Source organism: Chenopodium album, chromosome 14 (genome assembly GCF_948465745.1).
Source record: "Chenopodium album chromosome 14, dcCheAlbu1.1, whole genome shotgun sequence".
Classification (NCBI taxonomy): Eukaryota; Viridiplantae; Streptophyta; class Magnoliopsida; order Caryophyllales; family Amaranthaceae; genus Chenopodium; species Chenopodium album.
In genome coordinates this window covers 39,319,507-39,347,170 of record NC_137847.1, presented here as the reverse complement: position 1 = coordinate 39,347,170, position 27,664 = coordinate 39,319,507, and the positions used below count along the sequence as shown (strand labels likewise).

General features: G+C 36.5%; 2 protein-coding genes and 1 pseudogene across 3 annotated transcripts; 2 read left to right on the top strand and 1 right to left on the bottom strand.

Annotated features, from left to right (window-relative positions):
- Nucleotides 1–1,330: 1,330 nt before the first annotated feature.
- LOC145580232 (uncharacterized) lies at nt 1,331–17,326 on the top strand. Its single transcript, XM_081637653.1, has 8 exons — nt 1,331–2,131; nt 3,043–3,800; nt 6,650–6,838; nt 6,946–7,037; nt 14,294–14,353; nt 14,453–14,522; nt 15,545–15,748; nt 16,486–17,326. Exons 2-8 carry the CDS (start codon nt 3,102–3,104, stop codon nt 16,870–16,872), a joined length of 1,701 nt encoding a protein of 566 aa, XP_081493779.1. The 5' UTR covers nt 1,331–2,131; nt 3,043–3,101; the 3' UTR covers nt 16,873–17,326.
- Nucleotides 17,327–18,865: 1,539 nt separating this feature from the next.
- LOC145579229 (pterin-4-alpha-carbinolamine dehydratase 2, mitochondrial-like) lies at nt 18,866–22,774 on the top strand. Its single transcript, XM_081636475.1, has 7 exons — nt 18,866–18,999; nt 19,088–19,134; nt 19,664–19,761; nt 20,361–20,446; nt 20,643–20,766; nt 20,932–21,000; nt 22,385–22,774. The coding sequence occupies exons 1-7, from the start codon at nt 18,946–18,948 to the stop codon at nt 22,468–22,470; spliced, it is 564 nt and encodes a 187-aa protein (XP_081492601.1). The 5' UTR covers nt 18,866–18,945; the 3' UTR covers nt 22,471–22,774.
- Nucleotides 22,775–23,329: 555 nt separating this feature from the next.
- LOC145579228 (putative methyltransferase At1g29790 pseudogene) lies at nt 23,330–27,231 on the bottom strand (annotated as a pseudogene). The gene is made up of 2 exons (XR_014099094.1): nt 25,640–27,231; nt 23,330–23,751 (listed from the first exon to the last, which is right to left on the bottom strand). The product of XR_014099094.1 is annotated as a putative methyltransferase At1g29790 pseudogene (transcript).
- Nucleotides 27,232–27,664: the final 433 nt, after the last annotated feature.

Sequence of the window (27,664 nt, the reverse complement as noted above, 5' to 3'; positions counted from 1 at the left end):
ACCTAATTTTTTTTCTCAAATAAGCAAAATACGCAAGCAGAGAAATCGTTAGTTGAACCCATTATTCCACCCTTAAAAAAACTTACTACCTCCGATTTTTATTTTTTGCAAATTTGAAATATTTTATATCTCACAAATGATACCACAAAGTTGCAAATAATAAAAATCGGAGATAGTATGTTTAGCCAAAACACTTGTTTGATTAAGATTTTGGGGTCATTTTGGCTCTTAAGGTTCTAAAGTGCGCTCGAAAATGTCAAAAAGCAACAGAAATGACTTGTTTTGCATGCCACAAAATGCCGGTCTTTAAGGTCCAAATTGAACTCAAAATTATCCAAAAAACGACATGAGATTTTGTTACATTTGTAAATAAAATTCCACAAACTTTATATGTACATATTTTTTTTAAAGAATCGCCTGGGTTACTTGTTTAGGGGTTACTCAGCTAGTCAGTGGTTACTCAATCGGTCAAGGATTACTTGGTCAATTATGGGTTACATGATCAGGGATTACTTGGTTGGTTAATGGTTACTCGGTTGCTCAAGGGTTATTCTGTCAGGAGTTAATTGGTTGGTTAGGGGTTATTTGGTTATGAGTTATTTTGTCTGTCAGGGGTTACCTAGTCAAGGGTTTTTCGTGTGTTAACCGACCACACGGTGTGACCAGTCACACATGACACAAAAGTTTGCTGGTAAAATTCTCATCCCAAAAGGAATGGCTAAATCTAAATCTAATTAAATTTCTTAGGTTATCTTTTATCATATTGTACTTTATTCCAGCTAGATTAGTCGGTTAAAGTTTTTGGATAAATACTTCACCATCATATCATTCCTTTGTTTTTGTATTTCCAAAAAAGTACTTGTAAAAAAGAATGTCACCATCGCGATCGTGCCGCCAGTTTAGTGGTGCAAATTATAATGTCAAGGAAAAATTGACAGGAATATTATGACCTTTGTTCGGTCCGCCATGAATAAAACCACATTTTGATATTCCCCTAATAAAACGACCTTTGTATATGATCTTTCAAAAATAGGATAAAAAACCGACTACCTGTTTCAAAGGTTAAGGATGAACGCGTGTCACATTGTTATTGATCAAGATTTTTTAATTTAAATTTTAACATATTTCCTTTAAAAAATTAACATTAAATTTTAAAAAACTTAATTAAAAAAAGAAAAAAAAAACCCTTCGTCCCCTTCTCTGATATCATCCCTGTTCAACACCCCTCCTTCCCTATTTAGCCTCCCTTTACTGCGACGGTGCAACCTTGTTGCCGCCCCACAGCGCCACTAGACCACCATCAGCGCTCAACAACTCGCCAAACAACCAGACCAATCAACGCTCCCCCTCTTTGACACTTGACCCAAATCCTGAAGTACCCAACCATTGCGATTTCGAGCAGCGAAAATCGTGAAGGGGTTCGAGTTTCACTGCCTTCTCCCTCCCAAATCCAACAACCCCACATTCCCCTCCAAAAGCCGAAAGTGGTGGTGGACTGGTGGTGAGGATAGAGAAAGTGAGGTCGTGTGGAAGGTGGTGGGGTGAGTGGAGTGTGTTGCGAAGGGAGGAGAGAGAGAACGTGGCAGCAACGGTGGCTGACGATGTGAAGGATTTTTGATGGGTTACCCATCGACGGTGGTTGGCGTCGGTGATTTGTGGCCATAGTGGGAGTTCACGATTTCACGGGATAGGGGCTGTGGGGGAGGGGGAATTCTTTTTTTTTTATTTTTTTAAATTTAAAATCAATTTTTTTATTAATTTTTTTAAAATAAGAAAATTGTAAATAAAAATAAAATAATTAACTAATTACAAAGAGACACGTGTTATACTAACCCATTAAACAGGTTAATAACCGATTTTGCCCCATTTTTGGAAGATCATGTGCAAAGGTCATTTTATTGGGGGATTATCAAAAGACGGATTTTTTATCTACGGCGGATCCAGATTCCTGTCAATTTTTCCTACTGTTAATGGCTTCTACTGAATTCCACCACTTCACTTTATTCTGATTCTCTCTCTAAAAACACCATTGTTACTCTCTCAAATACCACCATTGCATGCTTTTCTCTTTAATCTTCTACCCCAGATTTCTCATTTTACAGAATCAAACCTCCCAATTCAATTACTTGTGGTAATTTCAATCTCTCTCTTTTTATTTTATTTTATATTATGAATCTGTTGTAACTTTAATCTTGTGTTTTTGCAATTTTTTTGAGCTTTTTTTCTTTTCGAAGTTGATAATAGTTTGAGAGATAATGCAGTTGTAGAAACTAGAACTGATTATGTAACTTTAATCTTGTGTTTTTTGCAATTTTATTTCGTAAATTAGAACATTCTGGGGTTATGTATAGTTTTTTGTTTTTATTGTTGAGTGAGTCATTAAATGATTGTGGTAATGTAGTCGAGATTTGATTTTCGATACTTCCCGGGCTTTAATCAATTAAACTAGTTGACATCTTTAGGTGAAGTATTATTGAAAATTGTGGTATGGACTATGAAGTTGATATTGCATGATTCTAGGACATTCCAAAATTGTGTTATTTTGGCTTGGTGTTTAGGAATTCAACTTTCAACTTTTCAAGCGTTTATCATTTCTTAAAAAGAGTAATTGGACTATTTGTGAATGCCATTCTGGCTTATAATTGGAAAATTGTGTGAATGTGAGAATCCTTTCATAGGGGGATCAGCATCCGCCCCTCGTGCTCAAATAAAGACTTGCTGAAGTTACCATCACTTTGTGTACTAATTTAGTATACTTCTTGATACTTTGCTCTTCCTCTGTTTATTGTTAGATACAACATATTGCATTTTACACAATTCACATACCCTACTGTAACCCTGTGTTTGGCTACTTGTTAGATTCGTCCCAATCTATGCTCTCTAAATTTCAATTTTTTAAAATAATTTGTATTTAGTTATCGGTAATTAAAGATCAATATTAGTGGTTAAAGTTAAAGATTGACAAGTGTGAAAATGGAAGTGTTCATTTCAAAAGTAAACAAAGGAAGTATTACATTGACATAATCTCTTTTGTGTTTTCAGATTTAATAAGGGAATGCTAACACATTAAGAAATTTTTTATTGCTTTTTGCCACTGTAATATGGAGACCGAAATGAGTGGCAAGAGCAATGATCACTCAACCCACAGGAGAAATTCCACAACAAAGGCAGAAGTTCCTAAGTCTCATAGTTATAGAGATGTTATGCCAGGGACAGATCTTTGGATAGATGGACTTATCTGTGCTTTTGAATATGTACGAGGTCGACGCAAAGTGCAGAAACATAAGACTTCATCAAAGGTTCCATACTCAAGAAAGGTGGAAAATGATGATCCCCAGAAGCAAACATACACATATGCAGAAGCTGATCCCAGTGTTCAAAATGGGATCTATAATCCAAATTGTTCTTACCATGCAGAGTTGAGATCTTGTCAACTTTCAACTCTGGATGATAACATTGATAATCAAGCTTGCAAAATAGAGCAGTTTCATGAAAGTCGCTGGGTGCCAATTGGTTGGACTAGATTATTTGAACTTGTTAAAGAAGTTCAAATAGATATTGACTGGGAAGCTCAGCAATTTGAGTTCATGGATACAGAGGATGATGTTACTGTGGCAGAATTGGCAGCCCCGTACTGGGAGCGACCTGTTGGTCCTGTTTGGTGGTGTCACGTAGACGCAAGTCACCAGAATATCATTTCATGGCTTTGCAATGCTCAGTGGTTACACCCAGCTGTCAGTATTGCTCTGAGAGATGAAAGTCGCCTGATAAGTGAGCGGATGAAGTACCTTCTTTATGAGGTGATACTTTTGTTTCCATGTGATACTGCATTGTTTCAATAGGAGTTCAACCATCTTTAATTCTTCCAATTACCACTTTGAAGGGATATGTTAATACTAAATAATTTAATGCATCGAGAAACATTTACATTTTTGTTAAATTTACAAGATGATTTTTAAAAGCCTTGATAGAGTTATAGAATACTGTCTCTACAGGGCTTGTTCTATCTACTTGACTACATGTATACAGATCACAGAACATGCAATTGACTAAGCTTAACCTGTTAGAAGTATCCATCATGAGGATCCATGTGAGCAGCCCTGATGGACCTTTGCGTTATCTTTCTACTGATAAAGCATTACCCTTCTCTATGGATCTGGAATTTCAAATGTTGTCAATTTTTATTCTGCTGAATTATGATTTCGTCAGTGGTGGTTGAGAAACAACACTTTGTTCTTGTTATTGCATTGCACTAAATCTTAGCAGCTTGGCAGCTTGACAATCCTTGAAAATTAGATAAACAACCAAGCTGGATTGTGAGTCTGATGCATGTGGTGCTAGCTCAAGTTCGTGTAGTGTTAAATGGGGGCATAACTAATCTGGTGAAAAGCTACTATATTCCTTCTTATAGAGCAGATAGCTATTTGCTTTGTCACAGCCACCCTTCAGATATATTATGATACATGATTATGGAAGATTTAAAGCTTAGGATTTAGTGTCAATAGTGGGTTAAGTATTGGCGCATAGCTGCTATTTACATGACAAGTAAATAGCATGAATAAGACAAAAGAGTGGTGAAAAATGTTTTTCTAGTGGTTTTTGTACCATTGCTACCTATACACAAACTATTGGGTTGATCAAATAGTTCGTGCGGTGGAGGAGATGACGATGATGATAAAGACGACGATGGTGGATCTCCTTCTCTCCCTGTAGGCGACGATGATGATAACGATGACGACATCAATGGCAAAGGAGAGAAGCGAGGTCATTCATGGCGGAAGAGAGAAAGTTTAATTCTCGGATTTTTCGAAAATGCCCAAAAAAAATCGAATTGGGGCTTTCTTATGTGATGTATAATTGTTGAAATTGTTTGTCCCATATGATTGTATGTTGAATTGTGAGCATTTTGATGACAAATGCATATATTTTGGTTGAGAAATAAGCAAGTTATGTTATACCCATGACCTTTAGTACGAGCTCTTTAATAGAGGTTCCGTTATTGTTATACATATCATCAAACAAATTATACGTATTCTCAAACAAGTAATACCTATCCTCCATCAAATAATTTAAATCCTCCAATCATTTATACATATCATCTACTAGGTGGATGATATCCTCTATTGGTTGGATGATATCCTCTATTGGCTATATGATATTATGGCTGGATGATATCCTCTATTAGGTATATGATATCATTTATGATTGTGTCTATGATATCCTTGATTGGTTGGGTGATATTTTCTATTGGTTGGATGATATCCTCTAGTGGATGACATTCCTACTGGCTATATGATATCATGGATGGATGATATCCTGCTATATGATATCATTTATGATTGTGTCTATGATATCCTTTATTGGCTATATGATATCATCCAGCCAATAGAGAATTTAGGATTTTAAAAATCCGCTGGGTTAATCGGTCTGAACTAACGCAATACCTTCTCGTTACCTATAATGGCTATAAATAGTACTACTAAAACAACCTATACTCTAGTAGTATAAAATGCATGTATAATAGTACATTAAAAATACCATTGTAACGATAAAAAATTACAAAAACTATATGAATTTACCAATTAACCCTCCTAATGCATCCTAAATATATAGCAACTATGCGCCTAGTTGCACTCTCACATGTTTGGGAGCTCAAAACTTTTGCCTTGTTTAGCTGAACCGGCTATTCAAGTAGTTGCTTATTGTTTTGGTAGTTGTTAGCTGTTCTACTTATTGATTGTTTGATATACTTGTTGGCCAAGCTGATTAAAATATACAGTGACAGGTAAAGTTAATTGTTTATTTTCTGATAGCTGACATTATATGGAAGGACATGATTAAAAACATTCTAGGTACTACAAACAGCAATATACATGAACAGAATAAAAGTCATGTATTTTTGAGTGGAAATGTTTATAATTTCAGGATTAAACTTATAAAACTTATTAGCCTTTTTGCCAATTACTAGCTGTCATTGTCTCAACTTTTAATCTATTTGCCTATTTGGCTACTGCTACCTTTGAAATACATCTTTCCAACACAGGAAATCAATGTGAATACCCCCCCGGTTCGACTCAGTGAAAACTCTCTACCTCTAAAATTGCTTCCGAACATGGCTTTTAGTTCATTATACTGGTCTACTGGATGCCATGTCAGATTGAATTCACATCATGCTTTCCATATGTTTGTATTAGGTTCTACCTTGTGAAATGGCCTTCTGCTAGGTAAGGCTGATCTAGGAAAATTCTTCATTGCTTTCTTGCTCTGATGAGAACTGAAAGGAGAGAAGAATTGGTGACTGTTAAATTCTAGTGATATGCAAGAACCAGCGAGGGGCAGTGACACCACTAATTCTCCTCATGCTGACTGATACTTGCTTCATCTGAGGTTTGAGCTCCAATGATAATTGATTGGATAAGCCTTCAGGCTTTACCCGCTAACTCGCCTATCATCGCCTTCTCCCTTTTTTTCATGCAGTAATGATCGTACTAGTACTTTTTTAGTGTGGGTCCAATGTCTAATCATGTCAAGTTATGATTAACATGAAGAGAAATGAAGGGGCGGTATCCAGATGTTGATGCTTTATTTACTAGAGTATGTACTAATTTTAGAGTTGAACTCAGTACAAGTTGCTATGTATCTTTTGCAGGTCCCAGTGAGGGTTGCAGGTGGGATATTGTTTGAACTTTTGGGGCAGTCAGCTGGTGATCCGGTGGTTGAAGAAGAAGACATTCCTGTTGTTCTACATTCTTGGCAAGCGCAAAATTTTCTGGTAACAGCTATGCATGTTAAGGGATCTACATCAGATGTAAATGTCTTGGGCGTGATGGAAGTACAGGTGCACCCCTTGTCAATGATATTTAATAGCCTTTGATAGTAGGTCATCCTACATCATTTATATATAGAATATATTAAAACATTACTTTCTTGATTTCTTTTGCCCAGGAACTTCTTATTGCAGGTGGTTATAATGCGCCAAAAACAATACATGAAGTCATTGCACATCTAACTTGTCGTCTTGCGCGTTGGGATGATAGGTAATTCCATTCAGACCCCTTTTTTTTCCCTCCAACATGCAGTCATGGCACATTGTAATGATTTGAGATTGATAGCTAAAGCTTTTAACCTATCCTTTTGTAACCTTTCAGCCATTATCAATCAAAGACTCAAGCTTTTGGCTTTAAATTTCTTGTTCAATACAACTTATAATCTGAAAATCCTAGTCTATTACACACATCCTACACCACTTCTCTTCCCTCACATCCGTTACTTATACATAAACTATTCACCCACTATCAATTTTTTATCATTCATTTTTAATTCCCCAACAAACCCCACTTACACAATATTTTAACAAATTCAACTCAGTTGCATAAAACTTTGTGCCGATCAAAGTGTTGTTATTTAAAAAAAAAAAAAGGGGATGGAGTACATATGACACAACTATACCATGTACAAACTTAGAGTACTGCACTACTGCTGGTGTCCATTTGTCTACTTAAAAGGTGGCAAAGGAATCCAACAATAATTGTTCATCAATCTTATCGTATCGTGATGCTGACAAAGAAGTCACATGAAAAACTTTTGGCTGCACGATCCTCTTAAAATAATACTACGTATATAGGAGTTCCCAAACATAATATTCATTATTCAACCAACTAGCCCCCCCCCCCCCCCCCCTCACTGTCCTTACTTCCCTTACGACCAGCACGTTTCACCTATGCCGAAGTGCTTACCCTACTTTCCATTTGGCATCCAAAGGAATCATTCATTGCCATTGTCAAGAGGGTATTCAATCATTATCTCTTAACCATAACCCCTGTAGTATGTCTTATGTGATCAGCTCTAGTGAGACCTATTATGATTCTTATTCACTTTCATTGAAATTGGGTTTTCTAGTTTTGTTGCTTGCTATTATCTGATCATACCAACATCTAATTTAGTATCAGTAATTTTCTTTTCTGTATAAAAGGCAAGACATTTCTTGCAACTAAGTTTGTTCTTGGTATGTTGTCTTTGGTCGGGGGAGTAGACCTTATGCACAAACGACTAAATGTTTGTACTGTTATCTTACCTCCATGAGCTATGTATTATTACCATCATTATTTATGACGGCTCTAGATTTCCTAGTATATATTGGAATCTAGATTTCGTCAAAAGTAGTCTTTGTGAGGGAGCTGGAGGATCCGCATGCTTTCATTTCTTTAGACTGTCTTATTTTTTTGTTCAAATATATATATGATGTAGCTTTTTAAAAATATGGGCTCAATCTCATGTAATTTCTTTCGGTCCCTTTCCTCCCTACAATTTACACTCCTTGTTTAAACTTGTAATGACTTCTCTAAGAAAGTTCTCCGAGGTAAAAGCATTCATGTGTATTCAATATTGGCATTCTTCTGTGAGACTGTGACAAACCTTATGACGTGCTCTCCTAGTCTCTTGTGGGGTTGTATGCATCTCTTTAAATAGATAAATGGTTTGTCTCAGAAGCATGTAATGGATAGGCTAACTTAGCAAATTACTGTCAGATTAAGGACTGATTGTTCATAAATAAAGTAACCCAAGGATAACAAGTTAGCAACTTGAGGTTGCCAATCTCCTAAGCAACTTTAGGTTGCCAATCTCTTAAGATTTTCCTCACAAATTTCTGGATACTCAACTTGCTACACATACCATACTACTTATACTAAGATTACTAATTGTCAAAGGTGACCTTAATTCTAAACATGTGACTACTTGACATAAATAGGAAGACCATGGAAAAACATAATAGAAGTGAGTTTCTTTCTTTCCTTCTTCTCTTCTTAAGTAAACTTGTCCTCTTCTTCATTGGAGTCTTGATGCCTTGAAATTCTCCCTGCTGCTGCTTGACCTTCCCAGTAGCTCCTATTGTTTGACTTTCCTTCTGGCGTAGACCCGCATGGGCTGTGGCTGACCCGAATCCATCACATTACTCCCCCCCAAAAGTTTCACCTTGTCCTCAAGGTGGAAATCGGGAAACGATCACGAACCGCTGAATACTATTCCCATGTAGCTTCGAAATCCGGTAGACCCGCCCACTTAATGAGAACCTCCACTGTTACGCTTTGATCGGTTCGTCGCTTCTGAATGTCGAGCAGAGCCTCTGGTGTTACTAATTGCTCTAATGATGATGAGAGTTGGGTCAGAATAGGTATACTAGCAGCCCCCTGACCATACTATAATCATCCCAATTTTGAGTGACCTTTTTTATCCTTTTCCCACATTTGTCATAATGGTTCTTAGATTGTTTGGAGGTGCGGGAGGAAAGAAAAGAAAGACTTCCGGCATGCAAATAAACGAAAACCAACCCACCGAAAGCCAAAATCAATCACAAAACCAAGATAATGGCCCTCCAACAATTAGAATACCCGAGAAATTCAAAAAGTACCATGCCGAGCTTCTAAGGTGAAAAATCTTATCCACAAGATTCTATGACCAGCATGCTTGCAAGCTTTTAGGTGTAGATGAAGGAGTTCGGCGAGTGGCCGATAATTTCGGATGGTTAAACTTCCTCAAGAAGAGGGAACTAACTTACGAGTCGATCACTCTTGAATTCCTTTCAACCCTAACCATGTGCCGAATAAATGGTGAGGGAGAGCCTCTTGAGTGCGAGATTAAGTTTAAGCTTTTAAACCAAGAAAAGATTTTAACCTTAACTCGACTCAATGAAATCTTTGAGTGGCCCGTCTTTAACCAAATAGACAATCCCGATAGTTTCTACCTTTCTAGCTACGAAGAGCAAAATTGGTGGAATACTATTGCGGAGTATCCCAATTTCACCACCCGGTCAAGCCATGCTAGCCACATCGTCCACCCCGTACTCCGTATTTTCATGAGAATTATGGGGTACGGTTGTTTCTCGAAACAAGATCTCGGGAAGCTAACTTAAGAGGAGATAAAATGCCTCTTTATAGCTTCCCGATTTGAGGGGGACCTTGAGGGGAATGTGAATATGGGATACTTGTTTATCCAAAGGTGCCTAGAGATTTAGAGAAGTACGGAGTTGAGAGGAGAGATCAAATGTGGTGGGATGATCACGATAATCGCCAAGCCATTGGGGTTTACTAATTCGGTCAACTTATTAACCCCGGTTAACGGCTCTAATGTCTTTGACATCCAAGGACTTTCCTCAATGCATATGCTTGTGGTAATCCGTGGACGTGTGACCACATATTCTTGGTTGGTCAAGGGTAAGCACCGTTGCATTCTACCCAATGCGGCGGTAATGAACACCGTGGGGAACACTTGGCAAGTGCCAATTGAGCCATTTCCCGCGAATGTTCCCGACCTTGATCAACCATCCCAACCTCGCCACCATAGCATTACCACCGTTCCTAGGTTTGTGGGCTGCTCCTCTTCTTCTTCTTTCGACCTAGAGACGGCTTTTAACCATCTCAATCTAACCAACTAAAGAATTTTGCAAGAAAATGAATGCCAAAGCTATGTGTCGCAAATGTCCTATCAAAACCAAGTTAAGAAGGGAGACTTTCTCCCCTATGTCAGCTATCTTTACCGCCCCGTTCAAGAGGGGCCGGTTCTGGAACAACCACCCCACCTACTCATATTGGCAAGGATGTTGTAGCTCTATTTCGGAGCTACAATCATTTCCTCCCTATGGGGGGACCCTTTTTATTACCACGTCCCTGATACATGTGGTAATATGGCTCCCAAGGAGATTGATAACCACCCCTTATGGGAATACTTCGGGTTTCCACCTGGGTATGATGGTGGTTGGAGCACAATTAGTGACCGGATTTCGGTCACTACCGAAGTAGCCCCAACTATGATCTTCCTCCCTATGTGGATTAATCCTCTTATGCCGGCGATGTAGACCTAAACTATAATTACATGCCATCGCCGGCAAGAGGGGATGAATGGAGGTAGCATATAGACATTTGTATATACCGTTCCCTTCTCTTCTTACCCGTCATTTGTAACACCTAGGCCGGTGTCGAGTTTTAGCTTGGTGGGGAGATGTTTCTCATTGTGTACACTTTAGTGCGGGAACGGTAATCAAATGTCTAGCTTGGGGGAGGTTTTGGGGTCTTTGTGTGTTTGGTAGTTCTCAGTTTTGATAGGATATGTGCTTTTATGTGCTGCTATTTTGTGCATGTATGGAGAAGTTTGAGTTTGTATGTGGAATATTTAGCATGAAAGGCTTGGCTTAGCCTCTGGGACTTGTGGTAGGATTTATAATGTATTATGTTTTAGATTACGTGCCTATTTTAGGTTGGTTGTTCTATTCATGATGATATGACACGCTTAGGCTAGAATGATTGCATATTGATGTTTTTGTCTCACTTCTCTACTATATGTGTGCTTTAGAGCATTTTTCTTTTATAATTAGCTTTGCTCCATCTGTGGTTGGTTATTGTGATGGTTGAATGCATGGTATGGTTGGTTTGCTTTTGGTCTCTATATTGATGATGATATTTTGAGGATGATTTTTGATGATTGATGAGGTTGTTTCTTCCCCTAATATCCATATTTCTTCCCTTTTTCAAATCTTCTTACCCCAAATATCCAATCCTCTAATATCCAAATTCTTTATTTTGATGGGCGTTAGAACGGTCGCACATTCCACACTCAAATCAAACACATTTATAAGCAAACATCTCACAAACCAAGCACAATGATTAATTTGAGGATTTCTAAGCTAAATTACCAAAGATAATTGTTTCAAACAAAGCCCCTTCGACCACCGCTCTTGTATCTCCGCCTTCGTAAGCCTCCTCGTCGACAGCCCACTTCTCCTTCCATACATGTTAACGGAAGGTTGGGACTCGTAACTCTGGGCCAACTGCTTGTTTTGGCCAGTTGGGCCAGGTGGGTTGGGTAACCCATAAGTTTGAACCAACCCTAAACCTTTACCCTTGCTGCTACTATAGCTTGCTGTAGGAGTTATAGCTTGGGCCGGCCCAATTCGAGCTCCCTCAAATCCACCTCTTGTCCCATTATACACTCGATTTTTCTCCTCAATCAAGCCTGGCAACTCCATAGCTCATTCTAAGGTATTCGGGTATAATGTGCGCAACTCCGTTTTCACCTCCCCCTTCAACCCATTCACAAACTAAGCAAAGAGGAGATCCTCAGAGATTCCGTCCAACAGTGCTGCAAATTCAATGAACTTCCGACGATATCCCTCCACTGTACCCTCTTGCTCCATTGCCAACCACTGCTCATACAACGTGTCCGTGTGAGAGGGTCGGAATTCATGGAGGACCCGACTTTTGAGGTCCGGCCACCATGTGATCGGTTGCCGCCGCTGCTCCCACTGGTACCATTTCAAAGCTGGACCGTCCATGGCCACCACGACCGCCTCTTTCTTCTCTCGCTCGGTCAACCGGTAAATTGAAGAACATCTCCGCCCTAAGGATCCAATTGTTGGGATCCTTACCCTCGACGACTGGAATTTCCAGCTTCCGGTGCTCCCTCCGCCGTGGTCACCTTCACGCCCTTCACCGCGTCGCCAGCCAGCCACCCATCTCCCCGTCACAGCATGCCTTACTGCCTTTCGCCTTCCACATTCGGAATCACATTCGGCATTTCTGACTGTTTTCCCCCTACAAATTGACCATCGGTGGTGGTAGGGGTGGTGGGTTAAGAGGTCGAGTTCCCCCTAATGCCTTCAACTCATTGTTCAGCTTATCAATTTTACTCCTATCTATGGCTGCTAGAGCGTCCTGATCGATTTGGAAGCGATCAATTCTTCCTTCAAGCCTCACCCTGTTTTCTTCCTGCCTCCTCGGTTACGCTTCAAAAAGCGTCGTGAAGTGGTCGGTGATTGCTTTCTGCTTGTCAGCCATGGCTCGATTCACCGCTTCCGCGACTGTCAATTTCCCTTCAATCGACTTCAGCCGAGACTCGACTTCCTCTAGCTTCTCATCCACCGCGTCGGCGCGTTGAGTCAGTTTCGGTTCCGTCATGATCGACCACTCTGATACCAAGTTTGTAATGGACTAGGCTAACTTAGCAAATTATCACTCTCAATGTTAGAAGGACTGATTGTTCATAAATAAAGTAACCCAAGGATAACAAGTTAGCAACTTGAGGTTGCCAATCTCCTCACAAATTTCTGGATACTCAACTTGCTACACATACCATGCTACTTATACGAAGATTACTAATGGTCAAAGGTGACCTTAATTCTAAACATGTGACTACTTAACATAAATAGGAAGACCATGGCAAAACATAATAGAAGTGAGTTGCTTTCTTTCCTTCTTCTCTTCTTAATTAAAGTTGTCCGCTTCTTCATTGGAGTCTTGATGCCTTGAAATTCTCCGTGCTGCTGCTTGACCTTCCTAGTAGCTCCTATTGCTTGACTTTCCTTCTAGCGTAGACCCGCATGGGCTGTGGCTGACCTGGATCCATCACAAAGCGTGGTGAAAAATGAGGATTTTTCACTTATGTGTCCTTTTTCTCAGAATATGGGCAATACTCTTTTAGTGTTATAGTGGAGAGGATTGTGTTATGTATATCTGATTACCTGATAGCTTCGTTTCACCAAGGATTTTATTCCATGAAGGATGGTTGAAGAATTTTGGTGGAGAAGTGTGTTACAATTATGCCTTGGTTAGGACGGAATAAATTTAAGAGAGAGATTTGACCTTTGTAATGGCTTGGAGTAAAAATGACACTTTGTCTTCTCCCTGGCTTTTGGCTTTTTGCCATGAATTCTTGGCCAGGATTGGTTTGCTACTTATTTAAAGATATTGATGCTCAGATGTGTGCATTGAAAATTGTACAAAAAGCAAACAAGAACAACTTTAAGAAATGGAGGAAGTATAAATTTTAGTTTTTGACTCAACAATTAAGAAATCCTTAATTGTGGATATAAATCCAACAAATTGTATGCCTATCTGTTGCTACTCTACCAACAATTCATCAACCCTTGCTATTTTTTCTCATTCTGTTTTGCATCTGTCAATATTGCAACACAAATTTTATCTTCCTTATCTACCATATTATAATATAGAATTTGCAAACAATTTTGACCAATTAAACTCAACTCATCATTACTTTGTCATTTATGATATATCATCAGAAGCCTTGGAAAAGTGAAAAAGAATTATTACTAAACAGGGAAACAAAGATTTAGTTATAAACACCAAGTCTAAAACATTATTAAAAAAGCAGAGGAAATAATGTCAAACCCACTTGTTGCTGTACACCTGTACTCTTTCTTATACTAATTTGTAATGTTTTAATCATACATCTGGTATCATATCCTTTTTCTGAATATTTGGCTTATTTGCGTTTTGCTTTATAGATTTTATAGGAAATCCATATTTGGTACTGCAGATGAAGTTGAATTGAAGTTTGTGAACAGGTATTAACTTATCAATCGTAATTTGTATCCACTTAATCTATTGAGTTGAATTAACTCTCACATTTTGTTTTTGTCTATACTACAATGTTGTATGAATAGGAGGAATCACGAAGATTTGCATCTTTTTGGCGTGATTCTCAACCAAGAAATTAGAAAGTTGTCAACACAGGTGATATCTTAATTAAGCTCGTTGTTGTTTACGATACAATTATGACTAAACCATTATCAGCTTTATAAATTTGATTATATTTGCATAGCATTGGGACTTAGTCAGCCTTGAGCGTGCACGACTTGTGATTTTGATTAAAGAAAACTGTGGAAGTTGTATTGCACTGGCAAGATCTGAGTATCTTTACTTATTTGGTAACAAAAAGAAAGTAAGGTTATGAGGTGCAATCTTGAAATGCAATGAGCACTAAGTTACTAAGCTGTGAGGTTTCCACAGAGGCCAATGATGCAGGTGGTCCTAAGTACAACTCTCCCTATTTAATGAAGATGGTAAATACCTTCCAAGAAATATTCAAGATGATTAGGAAATCACATAATATGAAAGGCTTTCTGTTTGCTTTTTCTTTTTTTTCTTTTTTTTTAAAATTTTTTTTATTATTTTTTATTTATTTTTATTTATTTTATAATTATTATTTTACTTTATTTTATTTCATTTTATTTTATTTTAAAGTTTACTTGTTTACTTAAGGGGAGACATTTGAGGGAGCTGTTCAGATCAGTGATATTTTGTTTTTTTTAGACCATTAACTGGGTCATCAACTGCCCTTGTAACTTTTCAAGAACAAAATGAGTGTACTGTCTTTGATTTGGTATTTTTCCTTATGATTCTGAAGCTATGCTTTTGAAAGGGTTTTGCCTGCTGCACTTGTGAAGTTCATTTTTATCGTTAATTTATTTCTTTTCAAATATCTCTCTATTTGCCTTTTCCTTTTAGTACCTTTTTCCCCCCTTTCCGGTGCACTATTCTTAGTATTCTTTGGTGCATTTAGAATGATGTGCTTGTTAGTAAATGGAACATTGTTATCTCAATTTAACCAAGCTATAGTTTCTGCAAGTACTCATCTCATTACTAAAAGAAGTTCTGACATCTGAACCTTTTCAATTGTCCCCTTTCTGCCATTTGAAATTATTACGTTTTTGCATCTCACATCAATTATTCATATTTCATTCTATTATTATTAGGTCATTAGGGTCAAGTGGTCACTCCATGCAAGGGAGGAGATCATATTTGAGCTTCTCCACCAGCTACGCGGTAGTGCAGCTAGAAGCTTACTGGATATGGTAAAAAAGAGTACAAGGCAAATGCTTGATGAACAAGAGGCTGTTCGTGGTCGCTTATTTACAATTCAAGATGTAATGCAGAGTACTATTCGTGCATGGCTGCAGGTTTGTATCTGTAATATAAGTGTTTTTTACACTGATTTTTTCTTCCCAATGATGGGCTCGCAAGCCAAAGCAATTTTAATATTTTATTTTTTGTATTACTTGTGCAAAAATTAAGCAGAAATAGATGTCCACTTTCTTGTCATATTATCATTGGCTCGTGTAATAGACCAACATTAGGAAGGGCATTTTGGGTAGTCTTATACTTTTAGGTTAGTAGTCCTTGACTCCTTGGCCTTAGTATAATTAGGGGATAGTATATGCACTAGGATATCATGTGAATTGTGAGGAAAAATGTTGAGAGTAGTAACCTCAAGTTACTAGGAGAGTGATAACCTAAAGTTATCAAGAGAGTAATAACCTTAAGCTATTAATCCATCACTTTGTACCCAAATTTCTGCCATTATTAATCAAAGTCTCAAGCTTTAATATTTATGTATTAGTCTAATTATATCAGAAATACAAGTCTGATTATCAGTCCATTACAGCTCGACTACCTACAGCTCTCATGTGGCCTCATAACTCATTAGTGGTTTTTCAGCTAACAACTTGCATTTTAGCAGGGAGAGAATTGTGTTGGTTGAATGGATGAATAAAAATTGATGCTAGGCTTGCGCAAAAGCTATTTCTACTGCTTAATGCCTTCATGAATAGTATTTATATATCGATAAAAGTGTGGATTTTGGAGAGTTTTTATTTATTTATTATTATTATAACATACACTGATATTTCTGATCCAGGATCGAAGCCTTCGAGTTACTCACAATCTTGGTGTCATTGGTGGATGTGGTCTTGTTTTATCTATCATAACTGGGCTGTTTGGTATTAATGTCGATGGCATTCCCGGTGCTGAGAACACTCCGTATGCATTTGGTCTATTTACAGCACTTCTAGTGGTTATAGGGACTATTCTGATTGGGGTTGGCTTAATATATCTTGGGCTAAAACAGCCTGTCAATGAAGAGCAGGTAGAGGTGAGGAAAATGGAACTTGAGGAGTTGGTGAAGATGTTTCAGCACGAGGCAGAAACTCATGCCCAAGTTCGCCAAGATAATCCTCGGAAGAGTTTGCCAGCCACTGCCAGAGATCAGCTTCCACGTGATGCTGATTATTTGATAATTCAATGAATACATGAATTTTCAGTTAAGCTTGAAGCCTTGAAGTGAGCTGGAAATATTTCTGTTTACTATTTGCTCTGATGCCCCTGAACCTCTGAAGATAGTGAGTCGATAACAGAAATTCTCTCCCATGGTATGCTGTGTTCAGACAACTTATGATGACCGCCAGCGCTGTTCCTTAGTGAGATTTTAAAGCTAGCTGGTAGGATTTTTCAACATTGATTATGAGCAGCAAAGGAGTTGATACTGTTTTAGAGGCTAGGCTCCTGTAAAGAAAATCTTTGTGCATATATTGAATGATATAAAGCTGTGTCAAGGCGCTGGTACTACAAATTGTAGTATGAATGTCAATGCAATTATAGAAAAGGATTTATTCAATTTTTTTTTCCCTATTTTATTTATTTGGGTGTGTGCCTTGGTTCAATGTTTTTTTCCCCAGAATTCTTCGTTAATTCGTCTAATCTTTTTATCTTGAAAATTTCCCACTTTGGTGCTTTGAGATTTTATTTATGTCCACTTCAGTGCCCCTATAGTTTCAAATATTTCCACATTAGTGCCTTGAGTAACTGAGTTTATGTAGAACTCTATTTCACTTTGGTGCTTGATGGTTTGCTCATTCAACTTTGGTGCTCTAAGTCTTATCTTTTGTAAAACTTTGATGTCCGCAGATTTATATCATTGTCACTTTTATAACATACGGTTTGCTTTGTTGATGATCAAACTGCATAAGAAGGGGTTCGAATCCCCTAAGTTAATAGAACACTGTTTCAATTTGGTGCTTTATGGTTTGGTCAATCCACTTTGGTGCTCTAAATTTTAAGCTTTTGTAAAACTTTGATGTCCAAAGATGTATATAATTGTCCATTTTTATAGCATATCAATCAGTATTGGCCTAGTGATAAAGATTGAGAGCTTGACGATAGATCACAGGTTTTATTCTCCACCCTCATTTGTTATTTGTATAATGCCCTTATGGCTCATTCATACAACAACAACAACCCAAAAAAAAAAAAAAAAAAAAAAAAAGGAAAAAATGGAAAAAAAAATTATAGTATTTCTCTCGCTTTTAAGTAAAATTAACAAAATTTTAAGTGTATGTTATAAAGATGAACTTTAGAGCATTAAAGTGGAAAAAATACTATTAAAAAATAAAAATTTTAAAAAAAAAAAGAAAAAAAAGTGCATTAAAGTGAAATTACTTAACGAGGCATTGAACACCAAAGTAAATAGGGGGTGTTTGGTATGTGGGATTATGAGGTGGGAATAAGATTATTAATCCCAAGTCTCCATAAACCCATGTTTATTTGAAGGGAATTAGTTTAGGGAGTGGGAATAAGCTTGGGAATATTTTACCTTCTATCCCCACCATTTTATTATTATCTAGGGGGTAGGTAATAAAATGGCGGGAATTCTCTAACTAAATAAAAGACATAATTACCCTAGACTTAATAATGCATATCAAATTTGAGTCTTTGAGATTGAGAATAAAATTAGAATTTAGGTCAAAATTACTACCATTTTATTATTACCTGGGGGTAGGATAAAAAGTAGTAATTTTGACCTTAAATTCTAATTTTATTCCACTTATATGCCAAACAAGAGATTGAGAATATTTGATAAATTTCCACCTACCAATTCTTATTCTCACTTTCACTTTATATTCCCCTAACCCATTTCCACGTGTTAAACGCCTCAAAAAGTTTTTGATTTCTATCGAAATGCTCCTTTTCATTCTTAGGTCTTGTTCTCTTCAACTTATTTTCATTTTATTTTATTTCAGTTTAGCTCCAATCAGTTTAGTTTCTAATTTTCTTCTCTCGTAAAATATTCAATTCAGTTCAGTTCATTTCATTTCAGCTCCAATCAGTTCGGTTCAAATCACTAAATCAGAACAAACCCTTAATTTATAAAAAAAAATAAATAAATAAAAAATAAATAAAAAAAAAAGTAAATAAAATTTTGACTGTTCTCGTTCATTTTCCATCGAAACAAATAGAGTGTACGCGTCCACTACAACCTCCGTCTCAATAGCGGTGTTTGCCAAATCAGTCAGTGATTGTTGTAGAGTTGTAGTCGGTCCAAATGTCCATGTCTCGTATGCTTCCACTTCGGCTAATTTCTCTCTCCAAAACTCATGTAATTCTCCTTACCTTTCTCTCATCAATTTGCTGCTATCTTTCTTGTTGTAATTCATCACATCAATCCCTTTTCTGGGTTTTTGCAGAATCAATTTGCACCTCTGTTTCGATTCCTTTCGATATCTAATGGATGGTATTTCACTTCAATCCCTTTTTTTTAGGTTTGTAATTTTTATCATTTTCGAATGCACTTTTCATTGATAACTTTCTAATTGAACATAATTTGTTAATTTAAATGGGTTTATGGGTTGTGTTTGCCTAATTTGTTACATTAGAAAATCATTTTAAGGCTTACCTTGTTTGTATCAAGTATTTTTTATTTTTTCGATTTCAATTTTGATTATGGAATTAAGATTTTTGATTTTTGAATGAATGAGGAGATAGAAGATTATTTTTGAACAATATTGTGATTAATGTTGTAATTGCTCTTCATGCTGGACATTTATAATGATGGTGATTATTGGAGTCCCCTGTAATAACCTCTCATTCCCGACTTTAGGCACACCAAAATTATCAATGAATTTATTTTTTCAGTTGATGTATTCACATGTGTTAGAGATATGTACATATATTTTCCGATATCATATATCTCTAACAACATGCATGAACACACTCTGAAATATCATCCTACCTTTGAAGACGCAATTTCTATCTAATTACAGCTCAAGCTCCCCAATCAACGGAAAATTACAGAACCATGTGGAACTGTTGAAATCTAGAAAGAGCCATCATGAATTTAGAACCTTCTGTACTGCCCCAGGTGCGTCCAGTCTTTATTGCTTGCCTATATAATGACATATTACTAGAAAACGGTTGAATTTTGACACTTGACACTATCTATAAAACTGTTGCCTCAGGCCGTTTGTTATAACTATAAAACTGTTGGAAGGTCTAACTACATGTCTAGATCATTTATAGAAAAGACATTATTTATCTTATTGTATTGGTGGTAAAGTTCACTTTTAATTTCAACGGTTACATGTTCGATAACTTGTACCTACAATGTTTAGTTTCTAATTGATGGGTTAACATAGAATTAAATCCTTTGCATGAGAGGAGGGTGTCATGTGCCATATAGACTTTCTTTGGGACATATTAATATATACTACCTCCGTTTCATATTAGATGCAACTTTGAAACGGAGGTAGTATATGAAATAATACCCCAAAGTTGCATCTAATATGAAATGGAGGTAGTTATATTTCATGAACTCCATAGTTCTTTTGCTAAAGCGGAAGGTTCTCCCCCAGTCTTTTAGGGGAAAGGTTGCAGCATCCATTTTCTTGATTTGTACTACTCGCTTAAAAAATCGTTCAATGTTTGGTCCTGCCTTTTTTACAACTTTTTTGGCTTGCACAGACCTGGCATCGAAGAAATGTGTGCCTTGTAACTCGGAGGATATACGACCTATGAATGAAGAGTTAGCAAATCAATTAATTGCCAAGGTTTGTACTTGGTATTCTTTCATGTATGTTCAAGTCAAAGGCAGAAATCTCATGCTTTAAAAGTACATGCATATGACATGAATCTATATTACAAAGACAAGCAAGTTACTCCGTTTGTTTACATCCTTCTGTGCTTGTCTTTACTAACACCACCCTGACATTAGTAATGCATCTTACACGTTTGTTGTTTATCAAGGTTCCTGATTGGAATCTGAGAAATGAAGGAGGTAAACTGAAGCTGGCAAGGTCTTGGAAGGTGAAGACTTTTACTAAAGGACTGGAATTCTTTCAGGCTATTGCTAATGTTGCTGAAGCGGAAGGTATAGCCATTTTTGTTAGTATCTTGTGTTTTAAAGTAATCAGATTTTGTACTACAACCTGGAGACAAATGGATTCCGGTGTGAACCACAATTATGTAGTTAGAGACAATGCACCACGTTTATAAATAAAAAAAAAAATTCTCTTTTTTTTTTCACACTCAACAGGTCACCATCCAGATCTGCATCTTGTGGGTTGGAACAATGTGACAGTTGAAATTTGGACACATTCTGTTGGTAAGTGTTGATAAAGCGTATACATATGAGATATGACTATCTGATTTACTTTAAAGGCTTACTTTCTGCTCTATGCTATAATTTTTTTTTTGGTTGTCTTGTTGTTTAATTTTCAGACTGCATAAATGAGCATGTTGTTGTTTTCTTACCATCAGAAAATGCTTTGTTCAAAATCAGGATTCAAATTTTTTTCCCACGTTATTTCCTCTTGAAAAACTAGAAAAATAAAGGGACCCAACTAGCAAAATGGCAAATAGGTATGTGAATGGCTTAGGAGAAGGGAGCATGAGGAGGCTAGGTTTAAATATTTTCTCTTGGAGACCTGTAGTTTCTGTCTCACATCTAAGTAATTTTTAGACAACGTCTAAGTTAAGTATGGTTTGAGATTAAAAAGAAAAAAATTAAAAAAAAAAAAAAAAAAAATAGCAAGTAGAAGAATATATGCACACACTATGAATTTGAGAGTGTGGAACATTAGAGAGAAGCTACTAGTGTAGAAAAATATTTGGATCTTCTGCAGTTTTGTATATAATTTCTGAGAAGTTATTCGCCTATTTTCTGTATAGAACTCAAATTATATTATACGAAGATTGATAGTTGAATTTAGATAGGGCTCTCTGATTCGAGAGCTAAGATGCCTGGTAATCTGACGACAAGAACCCTTGAAAACATCATTACATGAAATTAGTAATATTTAATGTTTATATATTTTCCGTAAAATAAGAAATATTCATATCTGGGTGGTATTGGACTATTGGTACTTACAAAGAAAGGGAATTATGTTCAATTACACTTATATGTTGAAGGGAAGTTTTAGCTATACTGTTGTTTACTTTAAATATGGCAACTTGAGAATACTGTCCTCAGCAGGAAAATATATGTTCTCGGATCTGATACAACCAGCCATACAGGTGTAGGGCCTAGTTTGGCTTCTGTAACCATCTTAGCTTCTATATTGGTTCTATTATAAAGGTTGGCACTGTTGATTTTGGAAATCATGTTCTGCTTCCATTTATCATCATCTTTTCGTTTCAAAAATTTGGGACATTATGTATTGCTTTTCTTCCTTCTATACAAACTCACAGAATTGACTGCTATTAAAACCTGGAAACAAATTTCCCTGTAAATAGCCAAGAACAACGAGAAAATTAACGTGTTATCAGCTGTTTAACACCACAAGTTAAACACACTTGATGAAACAAGGCTTTTGTAGGTCTCAAAATACATTATGAAGCTTTCCGACTTTCTTGAGGATCTTTTGCTTTATGAAGCTTGTTCTCCCCAAGTAGAACACATTGTTAGCTTTCGGCTTTAATTCAATATGGATACATGCAATATGCATATATAACTAAGGTTTAACTCCAAGTCGGTCTACAATGTGCAGGAGGGCTTACAGAAAACGACTTCATACTTGCTGCAAAGATCGACACTCTTAACCTCGCACACCTTCTAAGGATTAAGCCTAAGTAAATGCTGGTCAACCGCCTTTAATTCCTTAGTAAATTTGAGAAAGAATGGGCATCTGGTTAGCTAGTAAGATGTATGCTCTTTTTTTCTGTAGAAAACACCAGTTGAAAGTTCCCAAAGATATGTGCCTTTATAAATGATGAACAATTTACCTTCCTTGTAACCTCAATACGATTTTGATATACCAGGTACTAAACCTATCATTTTGTTTTTATAGGCCCTTCAAAAAAAAAATTTGAATGTAAAATTTTCATATGATTTTGTTGTACAATTTAGCTCGTTACTGGAAGAGTTCATGAATTTGATATTCCACAAATTAAATCCATATTTTGGTTTGTATAGACCTTTTAAATGTATTGTGCATGTAAGATTTCTGTATGATTTTTTTGGGAGATTACAGTTTAGCTCTTAAGCGGAGTGTTTTACCGTAGTGAAAATTAAGTCAATTATGAGGGCACTAAAATTGAATTATAAATCCACAATAAATTATTTACAAGACATACAGTGAAATTACTACCTCAATTTCTTATTATGTGCAACAAAGGAATATATAATGTCTCACAAATAATACACCTTATTGTTGCATATTATAAAAAGGGTACGAGCACCAAATATTAGATTTTTAATAATTTCATCCAGCTAACTAATTCACATTAGTTTTAATTAAATTTAGTTCAAGGCTCATAATCAATTTTGTCATCTAGACTACATTTTCAAAGTGAGGATCATTTATTAGTTTTGTTTTTTTAGGAATGATATTAATAAAATTGATGGGAGGAATTCTGAACTGATTGTTTTCATTGCATTATAGCACTTTGTACTGACAAAAATGCAGTAATCAAACCAGAAAAATTAACTCATGATGCAAATTCACTATATTATATCAGCCTTTCAACAGAGTACTGCCCTTTTTCAGCTCCGCTATCTCGGAAACCATACTAACAATTCTTTCTAAGTTTTATCAGGTTTACTTTTTCATTACATAAATTATGAAAAAATGATGCTCTACTACAGAACAGTATTTATTTCTAAGCTTAACAGGAATGCCCTAATTTAATTCCGAGCAAAAAGAAAAGTAAAAAGAATTAACATCGGTATGTCCTGTTGTGCATACAATTTGGACCGCATTTTCCTTCCTGGATGCTCCCTTGGGACGATAGTCATATACCTCAAGTTTGCAGCACAATTGCACGGAGCTATAACAGTTGATGTCCAAGTTTGACTTGAGCAACAACACTTCTTCAGAGGACCCGTGTAAGACTGGATATTCTACAATTGATACACCTACACAAGACCACATCTCAGGTTAGGAAAAGAGCAGCAATGTATTGCAATCCAAGTCTATTAACTCGATAACAGAAGTTAGCAATCAGAAGATCAAATTGGTTCAGAAAACATAGGGACCAACAATTAAGGGAAAGAGGAGAGAATTCTAGGACTAACGAAACCATACGTACAAAATTATAATTTCAACAACGTAAATGTCCAAGCATTCAGACAAGGGGCTCTCCGACCTGGTGACCTCCAACCTTGCAGGCTTATTCTCCACTAGGAATTCAATAACCCGGAAAATTTCCAATAAAGCCTTTCCATACTTTGAGATTTTTCATCTCAAATGTAGCTTTCTTTTTTTCTTTCTCTTGGGGGGAGAGGGGGAGGAAATGGATACGAGAAACATAAACGCCTACAATCTGCCATCTGAATCTGCTTTAAAAAGGGCTCTTTTCACACAATGATTGAAAATTCTATCAAATTAGAAACTCCCAGCTCTCCCTATGATACAGAATGGCTTCCCTTAACATTCATATCATCATATGTATTGCCTTTATACAATTACATTATCCAGGTGACTACTTACTTATAAGGTATCAGCTGGAAAACAAATTAAGAAAATCCACTGATCCTCAGTAAATGGTACACACTACAAATTATAGATTTCACATAAATACAATCCATTCAGAAAGCTCAATCCCTAGGCCAAACAGGAAGCACTACAAATTGTGCTTAATCTCCTATAAACTGCAACACTCTACAAACCAAGCTCCATTACTAACAATGTATCAATTGAGCTACCACTTCCACCACATCAAGATTTCCTAACTTAAGCTTACAAGTATAGAGACATTTTCACTACCTATCTTCTGATTAGCCGTCAATCTTTCAACCAGACAACCAAGACATGCGTGCCAATATAGTGACAATAATGTATGTCTTTGGGTTTTCTACATCATCATAAACTAAGGGAGCAACAACATTAGAGTACAAAATAAGATCCTGAATTTAATTTATGCTCATTTTTTTTTTTTTTGAAACCTAATTTATGCTCATTTAGTCTATAGTTCCTTTAGGAAAACATGTTCCTGTTTTATCTAATTTTAGACTTCTTAAATTTTGAACAACCAACTTTGGCGTTCCTAGACTAACACTTTTCTACACTTATTGCGTAATTAATAAACCTCAACTTCATGCAGAATCACCTTAAAGAGATGTACTCACACAGACACACACTCCACACCTGGCTAAAAAAAGAAGGCAAGCCATTGCATTCCCATATTCAGAGGTCAATCATAAAAGACAATCCATCAACCTTGGATTAGTTCAAGTGCAAATCAACTTTCCAAAAAAAGCCAGGTTTAAGTTTATAGTCCAAGCTATGCCTAATTGCCTATAGTTAAACTTATAAAGTAACAACATCATTCAAGTGTCACACTGAAAGTGGCACCATAATTGTCAATACAAGCACAAATCTCTGAAGTAAACAGCCTCTAGGAAACTCAAGGATAAGTTTACACTCTTTACAGGCCACAAATTATCCGCCTACACGAAATCCATACAAAGTTGTTGTCGTACTCATCAACATATACAGTATAAAAGTAACAAGATCATTTAAGTGAAAGTTATACCAAAAGCAATACCCTAAGCTAACAACCTCATCATTAGAGTTGACCACATATAATTGCACCAATATCTCAAACAGAAATTAGCATTATCATTCTACACTACTAACATAACTATACGCAATAATCATTTTTGGTTCATTTAGCCGACCCACTTATGGGATTAAGGTTTTGATGATTGATTCCACACTCCTAACAAAAGGCGCACAAACAAAAGCAAATATCATGAACCAAGAAAACATTTTAGACAAAAGAAAAGAGAAAGTTTTCCTCACCTGTTATATAAGAAAGTATGTAAGAAAGAAATTCAGCTTTATCCTAAATCATCTTAACTTGGGTTTCTGCAAAAGAGCAGTCAAATAAACCTCTCCATTCTTCACACCACTTGAATCCATCTTACTCCCAGTTGCCCATTTCACAATCTTATACCCTAATTTATTAATCAATGGCTTATAAACCTTCTCCAAATCACCCCCTTTACAGAAGAAATGATCAACCCACAAATACCCACCACCCCTCAACACTCTATCAACATCAAACAATAGAAATTCCATCGCCGTAGTCGGAATCCACCTGTTCACGGCGTGCCCACATCGAATCAAGTCGATAACACCATCGAAAACCGGTAATCGTTGCTGGAGTGGCGCGTGCAATGGCACCACCCCTCTAATAGCATTAAACTCACTATAAGGAGCACCCAAATTCATTGTTGTAGTCATAATAGTAACATTCCTCTCTTTCATTTTTGCCGCGAAAGTTCCTGTTCCACCCCCAACATCAACCCCTAATCTAATCACAGAATTAGCCCTTTTAGCAATATCAATAAGCTGTGGAATTGTAAGATCAAGATCAGTTTTATAAGACAAAAACTGGGATGAATCAAGATTTGGGTCAAAACCCAATTTAGGGTTTAAGCACTTAAAACTTTTACAAGTAGCAGAAGGGTAAGAACCCCAGATCACATTCGAATCAGGGTTCGACAACCTCGGGTTTGATGGAGTCCTAGAAAAGCACCTCCTCCGAGGAAGTGGATGGCAACCTCTCAAAATCAAAGATTCAGCAAGATTATTATCTTTAGGACAAGTAGAAAAAGGGGTGTAATTCATGTATTGATGAAGAAGATCAGGAAAATCATGACAAGAGGAAGCAATAGGAGCAAGATTGCTACAAATGAGGAGATCTGAAGGTGGGGTTTTGGTGGGGTTAGCCGAAGCCGAAGCCGAGGTTTTATCAGGGTGGAGGCGCGTGAGGTGGGTAATGGTGGCGCGTATGGTTTGGAGTTGACGGAGAAGGTGTTGGGGGACGGCGGTGGTGGTGGGGGAAGGTGGTTTTTGGCGGAGGAAAGAGGTGGTGGAAGAAAGGTGGTAGAGTGAGAGGATGTTTGTAGCAACCATTGCTACTAAAAGGAGGAAGTTTAGACCCATTGTAAATGACATTGCCATTGAAAATGGTGGGAATTTGTTGGAAAATTTGAAGGGATTGAGATGAATTGAGGTGGGTGGAGTTGGAAGGAGTGAGCTCTTACTCTAGGTAGTGCTGTACCAGTGAAGTGTGAGCTCTGTGTAGCAGTTGGTAGAGGGGAGAGAGAGGAAATTAATGGAGTTTTTTTTTTTTTTTTGATCTGATTTTATTATTACAAAGAAAATTAAATAAATAAATAAATAAATAAATAATAATAATAATAAAAAAAAAAAGTAAATAAAAAAATAAAAATAAATAAATAAACTAACTTTGTAGATTTGGGGAAAAAGGAGGTAGATCTTGCTTTAGATTATTTCTTGTGACTTTGGGGGATAAAGTGAAATAAAGTTTGTCAAGTTGTTTGGAGAATAAAAATGAAGTGTATCAGACCATCTCCAATAGTGAGACTCAAGTTTGAGTATTGAAAAATTGAAAATACAAAATAAGTTGTTTTTTACCTCTAATGGTGATACCATACCCACTTCTCAATTTAGCAACTCATATGAAGTCTAAATTCTCAATGGTAAGACTCTCTAAAAAATATACAAATATCACTTTCAATTTATGACCCATTAATTATTATAAGATTAAAAAATAAAAAAATAAAAAAGGTAAAACTTAAATAAATTACAAAATATATTAGAATATTAACAAAGGTCCACACTTTTTGTCAAATGAGACTCAAAGTTGAGTATCTAAATTTAGCAACTTTCTTTTGGAGTTGCTAAGTTTAGTTACCAACTTATTGGTATACATTGCAAAAAATACTCTCTCTCTCCTAAAAATACTCACTTGAGTCTCATCATTGGAGATGGTCTCACAAATCACAATTCCACCTA

What these genes read in the sequence shown, in the direction of transcription:
- LOC145579229 (XM_081636475.1), top strand. Translation starts at nt 18,946, where the DNA reads ATGTCCATGTCTCGTATGCTTCCACTTCGGCTAATTTCTCTCTCCAAA. An exon ending in CTTTCGATATCTAATGGATG is followed by an intron (nt 19,135 to 19,663) that starts GTATTTCACTTC and finishes ATCTAATTACAG; the next exon opens with CTCAAGCTCCCCAATCAACG. An exon ending in TAATGTTGCTGAAGCGGAAG is followed by an intron (nt 20,767 to 20,931) that starts GTATAGCCATTT and finishes CACACTCAACAG; the next exon opens with GTCACCATCCAGATCTGCAT.
- LOC145580232 (XM_081637653.1), top strand. Translation starts at nt 3,102, where the DNA reads ATGGAGACCGAAATGAGTGGCAAGAGCAATGATCACTCAACCCACAGG. An exon ending in CTTGCGCGTTGGGATGATAG is followed by an intron (nt 7,038 to 14,293) that starts GTAATTCCATTC and finishes TTTGCTTTATAG; the next exon opens with ATTTTATAGGAAATCCATAT. An exon ending in GAATTGAAGTTTGTGAACAG is followed by an intron (nt 14,354 to 14,452) that starts GTATTAACTTAT and finishes TTGTATGAATAG; the next exon opens with GAGGAATCACGAAGATTTGC.